Genomic DNA, 12,776 nt, shown 5'->3' with positions numbered 1-12,776 from the left:
ACTAACATGATATGAGCTAGAGGACTTCCAACATAGTCAACACTCATTCAAAGGGAAATATAATCCCAAAAAGAGGTACAGTATCCCAGTGACTGATTGCATTTACATGCTACATTATCTCAGCATCTAGATGCCTGACTCACACTAACAGGAGAACATAGGAGCTGCTAACAGCTAAATACCATCTTCAACCCACGTCCAATAGGGACATTGTGAAATCCGTAAATCCCAGATCACGATTTGAAAGTATCATAAATTTAAGCAATCAAATTCCCTAAACTTATTCAGAAAAAAATTCAGACTGTATCCCCATAACTAACACCCTCTTATTCTCGCTCAGGCCTTCGAATTCTCGCCAAGAATACAAAACGTAGCTTCATCACTAGATCCAATCATATAGAACATAATGCAACTCCTTATACACCTAATCTCACAAACATCACATCTCCTTAATTGCACTCACATTATGTAACAAGTCAAAAATACAAACACCATCAATTGTATCCAATCTTTCCATTACCCTCATCACCCATTTAATCCAACTACAATCCATCGATAGAAAACTCCCACCTAATAACTCCCCTGTTTCGAAACCACTTCACAAACTTCTTCACAATCAACTCAATACCCTTCAATGGAATTACCACAATTCAATGATTCAATCATCCTTCACCACATCTAAGGCTACATTACCCAACTCTTCCATGCTCAATTCTCATAACTTCAACAACAAAGTATAACAGAATTATGAAACCTCATATAGTCATACGTCATATTGTCATCCCTAACTAATCATAATCTATTGTAATCACCATCTCCATAAACACCCACATAGAAAATTATCATTCCAATATTTGAAAAGCATAATATACCACAGCAAAGCAAAATTAATCAATATAAAAACCAAGTAACAAACCAAAACAATAATAAAAATGGATAGATTATACCATATATTATAAACCAAGTATCAAAATTTCTCAACATCAAATAACTCAAAAACAATTCAATCATCAAATAAACCCAAAAACACATATCAAATTGAAAATCTAATCAACCTGAGCCATAGAACTAGCAGCAGCAACATCATCAACAGTGAACTTCTCTTTCCCCTTTTCACCATTACCACGACCAAGCGCCTTACGTTCAAGCAACCCCTTCCTATCCTTATCAAGCTTCAACTTTGTAACAACAACCTTCGAAGGATGAATCCCAACGTTGACCGTCGACCCATTGACCTTTTCCCGGGTAATCCGCTCAATATGGATAACCCATTTCTTACGGTAGCATTGGACAATTTTTCCCTCGCGACCCTTGAAGGTTCCACGCACAACCTGAACTTCATCGTCCTTGCGAACAGGGATAGAACGAACATTGTGCTTGCTTCGTAAGTCGGCGGAAAGTGGGGCCGACATGATTGTGCGGCGAACGCTTGATGGTGCCGTGAAATGGGCTTTCCGGCATTTTCGGCGAGAGCTTGATACTCTTGGGTTGTGCTTCATTTTTGGATTCTGGGTTTTTCACTCTCTCTCTCTGAAAGTTGCAGGGTTTTCTAGGGTTTTGAGGAGAGAGAAAAATTGAGGGAGGGAGGAAGAAGAAGAGGAGAGTTTTAGGGTTTTGGAGATGCGTATTGGAGTTGTTGGGCTGGTAGTTTTAGAAATTGGGTATTTTTTTTGTTCAATTCCATTAATCCAGTTACTATGGGAGCCTATTTTTTTTTTTTTTTTTTTTTGAAATTTAGGAAAACAATTTCCTAAATTTAGGCCCTAATTAAGTTTCGGTTTTTTTAGGAAAAATTTGTCAAAAATAATCTTTTATTCGTCAATAATTTTAATTTTCGATAATTCCAACTTTATACTTTACTAGATCGCGCGCGTCATACCTAGCCATATCTTGAAGGTTTTTTTTGGTTTGGCTTTTAAATCACAAAATTAGTTAAATTAACAATAAGAGAAATTTTTCCTAAAAAAAAAACAATAAGAGAAAATATGTAATCAACTATATTTAGGTGGTATAAATGTTCAAGACAACTAACATTTATGAAAGCATAAAAGTACATAAATATTTTAGAGGGTATAGTTGTCTAAACAATATTCATTAAAATAGCATCTACATATTAATGAGGGTATGTATGTAAATACACATTTTGAAGGGTATAATTGGCATTACACTATTCATAAGAGTATGTTTCTACTTTTTATAAGGTAGGGATCCGCCGAATCAATTTTAACCAATCATCGAACTTGTTATTACCAGACACGTGTCATACTACAATTGGTTAAAAAAAATAAATAAAATCACCAGCGACCTTCAACCCAACCACCCATACTTACACACAAGCCTAGCTCAACCACCTGCCTCCCAAGCGCCGCCCACCGCTCAAACACCCTCCTCCCTCGGAACTTACCTTAACTGGTAGTAGGGTTTAGAATCATAGGATTTTATATAAATATAGTAAGGATTAAATAGTACTTTGTATGTGTTAGGACAGTAGGGATTAGGGTAGTAGGAGTTCATATAGATATAGTAGAGTTAAACAATATGGTTAAGATAGTAAGAGTATAATATTAGGGATAAAAGGGGCTAGTATAGTAGGGATTATTAAGGGATAGTAGGGGTTAGGGTAGTAAGGATTTTTAAGGGGTGGTAGGAGCTAGGATAGTGGTTCATGTAATAAGGGTCAGAGTAGTAGGTCTGTAGGTGTTAAGATAATAGGGTAGTAGGGGGTAAGATAGTAGGTCATAACCCCTACTATCCTAACCAGTAGTAGGGGTTGAAGTAGGGATTGTAGGGGATAGTATATTAGGGACATGTAACCCCTACTATATGAATATAAACCCATACTATCCTAACTCTTAACCCTTACTACCCTAATCCCTACTATCTAACTCCTACTATATCTATATGAACCCCCTACTATCCTAAAATCTATTACCTAACCCCTATTATCTAACCCCTGTTATATCTATAAATGAATCCCTACTGTCTAACCCCTATTATATCTATGTGAACCCCTACTAAACTAACTTCTACTATCTCTACCTCAACCCCTGCTACACTAACTCTAACTATGTGAATCCATACTATTTACTCTTAGTATATCTATATGAACCCCTATTATCTTAAATCTTACTATTTAACCTCTGCTATATCTATATAAACCCTTAGTATCTTGCCTCAATTTATCTGTATGAACCCCTACTATCTAATCCTACTATCCTAACCCGTATTATCTAACCCCTATATCCTAACCCATTATATATGAACCCCTATTATCCTAACCTCTATTATTCTAACCCCTAATACATAAACGCTTACTATCTTAACCCATAATATCTACCTCCGATCCCTACCATATCTATAAGAACCCTTACAATCTTAATCCTTACTATAACTCTTAATAACAATCTCTATTATCATAACTATAACCCCTACTACCCTAACCCCCAACCCATTACATATGAACCCCTACTATACAAACACCTAATATATCAATTCCTACTATCCATTACATGTCCCTAGTATACTTACCCCTACTATCCCTAACAAGTCCCTAGTATACTTACCCCTACTATTCCTGCTTCAACTTCTACTATATACCTTTATTATATATCCTAATCCCTACTATCCAACCCAATACTATCTAAATAAACTTGTATCGAACCTATATATAGTAGGGGTTAGTATATAGTAAGGGTTAGGATAGTAGGGGTTAGAATGATAGGGTAGCAGGGGTTCATATATCTAAACCCTACTTCATAATCTCTACTATGGGGTTCTAATAGTAGGGGTTCGTGTAGCAAGAGTTAGAGTAGTAAGTATTCGTGTAATATGGGATAGGATAGTAGGGGTTGAAATAAGGATAATATCCTAATCCCTACTATCTTAACCCATACTATATATATTTGAACCCTTACTATATTAACCCCTATTATGAAGTAGGAGTTAAGATAAATATTGTAGGGGTCAGGGTAGTAGGGGTTAGGATAATAGGGGTTCATATAGATATTATAGGGCAACCCTTATTATATGAACCCCTACTATACTAACCCCTTCTATCTTAACCCCTATTATGCCTCATAAACCTCTATCATTTTAACTCCTATTATTCTAACCTTTACTACATGAAACCCTATTACCTGTCGCCGCTCCGACTACCCTCCCTTTTTCCCTTAAACCATCATTCCCCCACCCTTTAATTCTATTACCTGTTTGGAAGGCGATTTAGCCCGATTGTCAAGAGGGTGTTTCTTGGGGTGAAAGGACGATAGTTGAAAGTAAAAATGACTTGAAGAGAGAGATTGAGGGATTAAACGAGATTGGGAACTAAGATTTGGAGTAAATCAATGAGATGTTGCTCTTTGTGCCTTGTTTCAATGCGAGTTTTGAGCTGTTGACGTATCTCTTTAATGGCAAATATGTTGTCACTAGAAGTGCTCTCTGCTTGCGTTTCCATTGTTGTTGCTCTCGTAGTCTCACTGTAACTAGAGGCTAGGGTTTTTAAAGGTTGTTTAGTAGGGGAGGTGGGGGGTTTTGGGATGGGGGATGGTGGTTCATGTGAAGGGAGAGATCTAACGGACGTGAGAAGGGTAGGGGACGGCGACGACCGCAAGTAGCTGGGTCTTGCGCCCATATATTAAGACTTTCCACAAGAGCAAGCTATATTGAGCTCCCAAGAGTGGTGCATCAATGGCGTTATACCACATGACGACATAAATTACACACGCTCACAATGAATCCGGGCTAATGGGACAGTAAGAGCACAATACAAAAATTGCGGTAGATTGATTTCCCATACATGATACAAATATTGAAAACTTGAAAAGCGCTGCGAGTAGTTCACAGCTTATCAGCTACTTTGTATATGACATACTTTGTATATGACAACTTTATTTCTTCGTACACAGTAATCAAATGTAGCAATTAGATGAATTGATGTCTTCATTTCTTTAGTCTCAAGAGTCAAGACTCTCAACATACCAAGTCAATTCATTATCGGTGTGCACAGAGATTTTCCAGTAGCATTTGACAACATATTCCACAAGGCTGAGAAGGCACAAATAAATTCATGATTAATAGCTTTCAAAATATACTCAGTCACAAATTTTGGGTATGAAGTCATCTGTTTAGATGGCCAGCACGAGTCTTCAAGTAACTGAGCTTAAGGATTATATGTTATGGAGCCAGGAAATCAGCTTCAAAATAGGCCGATATCATTTGCACCTTTACATATTCAGGAAACATATAGATCCTAATTCTTCAGGACACAGCCACAAATTTCTTTAAAGAGAGAGAAAAAGAAAAACCAACACAAAATGGATATCCCAAACAAACTGAGCAAAATCGATTTTGATTTCATTTAGGCATGGAGGGTAAAAACAGCACAGTCAAATTGTCAATCACATTCTTCCTAACTCATATTTCCTAGCTAAATCAACTAAAAATGCAGGTCTACATTCCATTTGAACAAGATTACCAAAAGAAATAAAAAGTTTTAAAACTAAAATCCCCCAATTCCAGAATTGAGAAGGTTACATGACATAAACTCTGCTCAATACTCCAATATTTGTCGACGAAATCCTTGAACAGTAATCAAACTACTCAAGCAGCAGCAGCATCACCCTCGTGAAGAAGGGTCTGATCAAAGTGCCATACACCTGGGGAATTAACCATAACATTAGCATCAATGATATTAATGAAACAAACATGGAGAGCATCAGTTTCAAATGAAGGCAGATGAATAATTACCATGTCCCTTGCCAATTCTCCGGAGCTGAGCTACATATTCTGAGATTTTCTTTATGGCTTCAACCTGCAAAGCAATAGGTAAGTTTAAACATCAATAGTGTGTAATCAGAAGTTCCTTGAGCATGTATCACTATATGTTATTTAATGTATAACCAAAAAAGTTAGATTACCTGTTCGTTTAAGAACTCGCCCTCAATGTATTCTTGCAATTGGACATCATTGTTTTTCTCAGCTACCTGAAAATAAGAAAGTTGGATATTATGGTCAGCAAGGCTTACTTTAAATAACTATTCCTTAGCTACAGAAATAAACTTGAAGGACAAACAGCCAACAAATGAGGAATGGGTTGCTAGTACTTACTTGATGCAAGTTCAACAATTTTTCATTAACAAGCTTCTCTAAGGACAAGGCAAGTTCCATAGCTGCATCACAAACAGAACAGTCAATACTAATTAGTAATTACTATGGCAACTATAAAGAAAATGCACCATATTTTAAGAGTGTCCAAACTCCAAATTACCCAATAATATTCTTCTCATAATCCAAACCATTGAAGAGACACACATTAGACCAAGTCGTGATGGAACACACTAAATGCAAACCTTTACACCAAAACTAATTTGTAGTCACACGGCTCACACCAAAGATGGATATGCAGGACATGTATCATGACTTGTGGCCAGGCCAATGGGCTTGAATGACAAACACAAATACAAGATGTTTATCAAGGAATAGGTAGGTTTATGACATTATTTACAATACGCTATAAAGATCGAGACTGTATTGTTTGTTTAAAGACATTGCTGAATGCATCAAAGGAAAGACAACATAGAATTACATCAAGCTTGTTAAAACTTAAAACATAACATTGTACATCAAAGGTTACTTTTTGTTATATAAATTTAAGTATATTGCTGGATGGTCAAATACTATATAATTAATAGCAAGAAGTAAAAATATTGGATTCGGTAATTTAGAGGTTAGAAGAGAATAAGTAAGCCATCACTCCCCTTTCCTACTTCATTTCAATAACTTACTACTTATCTACTTCCATTCCACAAATATTCCATATCTAGCACAAATTAATCTGAGATTCAATATTATGTGATTGATTCGATCACATTTTTCTTGTAGTTAATGAACGGCAAACCTCCTCTATTGCTCTCTTACCCATCTTTTATTGAACCCAGAACATTTAACCTCCCCAACAAAGAAACCGTGAACATTTAAAATTGCAAGTGGACCTAAAGATAATAAAAGTAAACATCTAAAGCATGTGATATCTCTCCACGTTCCCTCCATGAACAACCCATTAAATCATCTATACTTAGTATTTAAAAACTCAAACCAAAAAGACATGTGTCCTCATTCTATTACACTTCTCCATCTTCTTTTCCAAGCCAATGTGCCACATGTCATCTTATATGTTTTATTTTTTTTATTACAATATCTTTCTTCACTCTTTCATTAAACCTTTCATCTTCATCTCCCATCTTCAATTCAACCTTTTCCTTTTCGTATTTAATTTTAGTTCCCCTCACCTTCTTTTTTACAAACCTTCATTTTGAATCAAAGTCTAAAAAGATAAATTTCTTTAATCATGGTTTTTGTTACACATTACACCCATACTAATTTATTGATATTTCCTCACTCATCTCTCAATACAATTATCTATGAACAACCCGTGCATTGCACGGGACAGAAGGCTAGTTAATCCTTAAAAGTACAATAATGTCAACATATATGAAATACCCTACACTAAAAGGCAAAAGCACATCAATAAACCAAAATGCAGCACACGTCCTAGCTGAAATCATGATAGCAATATCATCCTAGTACTAAGTATATGCTAAATTAACTAAACAAACACAATTGCAGATCTACATCTCAGCACAAACACACAAAACCAAATAAGGAATAAAATCGAAGAATACAAATACATGGAAAGGATGAACAAGAAAACCCACCATGCAAAGCATCTCCTTTCTCTTCATGATCAAATTCAGAAAGTGGCATCAATATTGATTGCAACTTCACCTTCCCACCACGCATGTTCTGCAATCCAACACGGTAAAATGAATATATATTCTCAATCAATTCAATTACACAGCCTAAATGCAAATTAAACCATTAATTTGGGTTATTTCTTGTATAAAGTACCTGGTATTCCATTAATTTCTCAGCATGTTCTCTTTCCTCCTCACTAGATTCCTTAAAGAACCTAATCATAAAGTAACAGGGATTTAGTACAAGTACATAAATCAATGCAACTCAAAAAGGGGGGGAAAAAAAAAGTAGTTTTCGAGCGATTACTTTGCAAGACCCTTGAGTGCCACATTGTCTCGATGAAAGTAAGCATACATCGCGTGATAAACGTAAGAAACATTGTATTCCACACTGCAAAAAATCCCCAATTGTATTCAAAATGTCAATAATTAAATTACAAATCAATCAATTTACCATAGAAATTAATCAGCAAAAGCAGAACACAAATATATACAGAGTCCATAATTAGAAAGAATTAGATACATCAACGAAATGAGGCCGAAAAACATATTATAAACCATAATTAAGAAATTTCGTAGACAAATCAGGAAAGATTGGAATCAAATGCGAAATGAATTCTATAAATCAATAAAATGAGGATGAAATAAAATGTCACAAATCATAATTCAAACAACTACCAGAAATTCCATTTATAGAAAATGAATAAACTGTATATCATAAATCAAATTAAAGAAACAGAGATAGGAAAATGAGAATTACTTGATTTGTTCATTAATGGCGGATTCACAATCATCGGCATACTTTTGACGAGCAAGAGAAGCCTGAGGAAGAGTAGGCACCATAGAAAGCTCCTTCTTAACCTCCTCAAACGGCTCAAAAATGACTCCGGTCAAAGGACGGCTGTTAGTTTCCGGCGCCACCGCAGAAACGGAGAATCCGCCATTGTTAGGGTTTTTCGCCGGCGAAGAAAATCGGACCGAAGAAAAACTCAGAGAATTCGTAACAGAATTCGCCGATGAGAGAGAATTGGTTTCTCCGCCATTGTTGGCGAGGAGAGAGAAAGCTGGAGAAGCTCTGAGAAGCATCACGAAAATGGCGGAAAAAAGTTTTAGAGAGAGAAAGTAAATTGTAGAGAGAGAAAGTTGTGGAAGATGATGGAGAAGATGAGAGTGAGTGGACGGGTGAGGAGATTATAAGGGCGTGTGGAGGGCGCTAGGTTTGGAATGAGAGCCGTTGGATGGAAGGACACGTGGAGGGTTGAGATTTGAAGCGTGTGTTTGGCTTGTGTTGGGTGATTATTCTAGGTATGTGTGGCAAGATATTTTGGGTGTTTTTAATTATGGCCTGTAGTTTTATGGCATTTGGCCAACTTTATTATTGAAAAATGTGATGGGTAAAAGTGAAGATAAAGTTGGAGAATTTTTGGAAAATTCGAGTTTTGTGGAGGGGAATTTTTAGTGATTATTTTATTTTAGATGCCTACTATATGACCATTATTTTAGTCAATATTGTTCCTTCAAAAAAGGAAAAAAAAAAAAAAAATAGTCAATATTGTGACAAATGATTCTAATTAATTCTATGTGTGTGGAACTAAGTTTATTTGAAATTATATGAATAAATATTATTAAATTTCACTTTTATTGTAATGATATTAAGTTATAACTATTTTTTCTCAGCTTAGTGTGACAATTTTTTTGTTTGTTTGAAATTTGTTAAACTTAGTGGAATCAATCGATGTCTAAGAACGTAAATACTAGTGTTTTATGATTCATATCATTTCTACATCAAACACAACTCGGTTGATATATGAGAAAAATCCTTAATGAATGAGGTGTTGACATATTGTCAAAGGTTGAGGGCCTAATGAGTACCCTCTTCCCCATTGGTATTTTGTCCCCCTTTTACTATCCTCGAATTTTACACCACTTTGTATCTTTAAGAAGTGTTTGAGTTAGAAGAATAAAAATGGTAGGATAGGGATGAGGGGAATGAAATTAGTAGGGGGTGTGGAATTGTGGATACTGGATAGGGATAAGTTTGATAGTATTATGACTATTATCACTTATCCCAAATACTTCCAGTACATACCAAACACAGCTTTTAAAGAAAATACCAAATATGGAATAATCATAACAATTATTTATCTTTGTCTTACCCATCTAAAACCTACTATTCCTCATATCAAACGCCCTATAAATATATCCAATTTTTCAATACACTTATCTAATACTTAAAATTTTACTTTCTTTTAAAGGTAAGAAAAATAAACACTAGTGAGACTTGATTCAATACTTGAATTGTTAACCACAAAGTTTTACATGTGGCTGGTCAGACTATGTGGCCGAGTACTAGGTCAAGAATTATCTGAGTTATGGGTGACTTAATCAAGAGTTACTTGGTTCATATTTTGATATGTGTCAGCCGACCACACAAAAAAACATGCTGATCATTAAGTGGGTAGGTCATTTGGGGGGGGGGGGGGGGGGGAGTTTTTACAGTTTTATACTTTTATGTATTACAGTTTAATAGTTTTATGTAGTGGGTTTAGGGAGTTATGACAATCAATCACTGGGCCCAAAAGTAAAACAACTCAGCTGAGTATAATGCTTTTGCCACGCTTATGGACAGTAGAAGTCAAAATTTCAGCTACTTAATACTTTTGGGCCACTGAACTGGGCTACGTAACTAGAAATCTAAACAAAAAACCATCACTGGTCCATTGTTTTATGGACCTTGAAGTTCGTCCAACTGTGATAAAATACTAGTAGTCACCTTTGAAGTGTGTCCTGCTAGAGACTAGGAACTTAAAAATGTAATGTATTGTTTGATTTGTTAACAGATGGAAAACAGTTTTCCCTGAGGTTAAAAAACACTACCCTTTCACCCTGCTTCCCCTTTCACTTTCACCTTTCCTAAGCTATACGAAATACTCTCTCTGTCTCATAATACTTGTGATGTTAGGGTGGACACTTAGTTTAAGAAAACTACAAGTGAGTCCATTTAACACATATGTTTATTGTATAAAAGATTCTCTTTGATATTTTTATATTGTAAGAAAACAATAAATGGGGTGAAAGTGGGGTAGTTGAGGAGAGAAAAAATATGGAAAAATATTTTTTTTATTAGTGATCCCATTCCATATCTAGTTTTGTGTCAATTATTGTGAGACGAATGAAAATAAAAATTGTGTCAAGTATTATGAGATGGAAAGAGTAACTATTTTTTGTAAGGAACCAAACAAAGAACAAATTTTTTTGTATATATTCGATATAAAGTAATATTATTGTATATCGATGTAACTTTTATTGAATTTATGAAGGGTAAACTTTAGACTTTTTTGGGTAATTTTTATCAATAAAGCATAAAAAACTTTTATTTATATCAGGATAACTTACATATATATATTAGGTAACTTTCATTCTTTACAGGGTAACTTTTGATCATTTTAAAGTAACTTTACACTACTAAAAATTGGCCAAATTGCGACCGGCGCAAACGGTCGCAAAAAATAGTGAAAACGGTCGCAAAACATAATTGCGACCGTCAACGGTTGCAACATGGCGGTCGTTATTATCATGGTCGCAAAAATAAAAAATTACGACTGTTTGACGGTCGCAAATTTTTAACGACCGTTTTAACTATTTTCAACGACCGTCATAAAAACGGTTGCAAATATTTAAAATTGCGACCGCCTTATGAAACGGTCGCAAATATCGAATTTAGCGACCGTCATAAGCCGTCGCTAAAAGTATTAAAAAAAACAAAAAAAAAGAAAAAGACCCCACCCACCCACCCTTAGCCCAGATCCATCCAAACCAGATCCCGCCCAAACCACCACCACTGCTCACCCTAAACAACCACTAGCTGCCTCTGCCGTCCTTTACCCATTTATCAAAACAATTTAACCCACAAATAAAATGCTCAAAAATTAAACCAAAAAAATCGCCCAAAAATTCAACCCATAATTATACCCAAAAAAATAAAACCACAACAATTAAACCCACAATTTCGAACAAAAAAATCGACAAAAAAATCAAACAAAAACGAAATAAAACCCTCATAAATCGAACCTAAATTCGAGAAGTTCAAGCTCAAAATCAAACCAAAAATCTATGAAATTCGAACAAACAAAGAACAAATTCGAACAGAATTAACAAAAACTCGAAATAAAACCAAAATCTAAGGAATTCGAACAGAAACGCAAACAAAAATCGATAACAAAATCAAACAAACATGGAAATTCGAACGGAAAACGAATTCAACCACAAAATTCGAAAATAAACAAAATTTTCAGAAAATTAAACATACCTTTCATTATATATCTTCCTCTTTAGGTGAATATGGTCAAATTCGACCAAGAAAACTCCAGATCTGAAATTTTTGAGGTCGAATTTGACCATAAACACCAAAGTTCGTGTGTTGTTTTTAACGGTGGGCTTTGCTTGTAACGGTGGCTGCTCTATTTCGGGTTGGTGAAGAGAGGAGATGCGAGAGAAAGAGAAAAAGATGATGAGAAGAGGATGAGTGAGAAGAGGGCCGTTCACTGGGAGGTGGAAAGAGGAAAGAGAAGAGAGAGACAGAAGAAGGGTGTGAGAAAAAGAGAGGAGAAGAGGATGTGTGAGGAGAGAGAAAGGATAGAGGATGCGTTAGGACTTAGGAGAAGAGGACGACTGCTTCTAATATTAGGGTTTGGGTGATCTTGTTTTATACCCTTTTTTTTTAGTTTGAAAAAGCACTTTTGCGACCGTTATGGCGGTCGTAATGTTGCGACCGTTTCTCAAACGGTCGTAATTAAAGCATTTTGCGACCGCTACTAACGGTCGTAACAGAATTAATTTAATTTTGAATAAATTTTCACATGAATTTTATTTTTAAAATATATTTAAGTACCTTTGCGACCGTTTTACAGCCCAAAAACGGTCGCAAATTTGCGACCGCTATAAAAACGGTCGCAAATTTGCGACCGCTTTAAAAACGGTCGCAAATATCAATTTTTGCGACCGTTTTGATGACGGTCGTAGAAA

The 12,776-nt window shown here is 35.5% G+C and overlaps 1 protein-coding gene and 1 pseudogene across 1 annotated transcript; both read right to left on the bottom strand.

Moving 5' to 3' along the window:
- Positions 1–924: 924 nt before the first annotated feature.
- On the bottom strand, positions 925–1,589 carry LOC145595015 (large ribosomal subunit protein uL24y pseudogene; annotated as a pseudogene).
- A 3,742-nt stretch (positions 1,590–5,331) lies between these two features.
- On the bottom strand, positions 5,332–8,897 carry LOC145593802 (ferritin-3, chloroplastic-like). The gene is made up of 8 exons (XM_081650170.1): positions 8,512–8,897; positions 8,059–8,142; positions 7,906–7,966; positions 7,713–7,800; positions 6,106–6,167; positions 5,916–5,981; positions 5,746–5,809; positions 5,332–5,654 (listed from the first exon to the last, which is right to left on the bottom strand). The coding sequence occupies exons 1-8, from the start codon at positions 8,835–8,837 to the stop codon at positions 5,599–5,601; spliced, it is 807 nt and encodes a 268-aa protein (XP_081506296.1). The 5' UTR covers positions 8,838–8,897; the 3' UTR covers positions 5,332–5,598.
- Positions 8,898–12,776: the final 3,879 nt, after the last annotated feature.

The sequence above is a fragment of the Chenopodium album genome, chromosome 19, assembly GCF_948465745.1.
Source record: "Chenopodium album chromosome 19, dcCheAlbu1.1, whole genome shotgun sequence".
In the NCBI taxonomy this organism is placed as follows: domain Eukaryota; kingdom Viridiplantae; phylum Streptophyta; class Magnoliopsida; order Caryophyllales; family Amaranthaceae; genus Chenopodium; species Chenopodium album.
The sequence above is the reverse complement of the archived record's forward strand: the minus strand, read 5'-3'. Positions and strand labels throughout refer to the sequence as shown.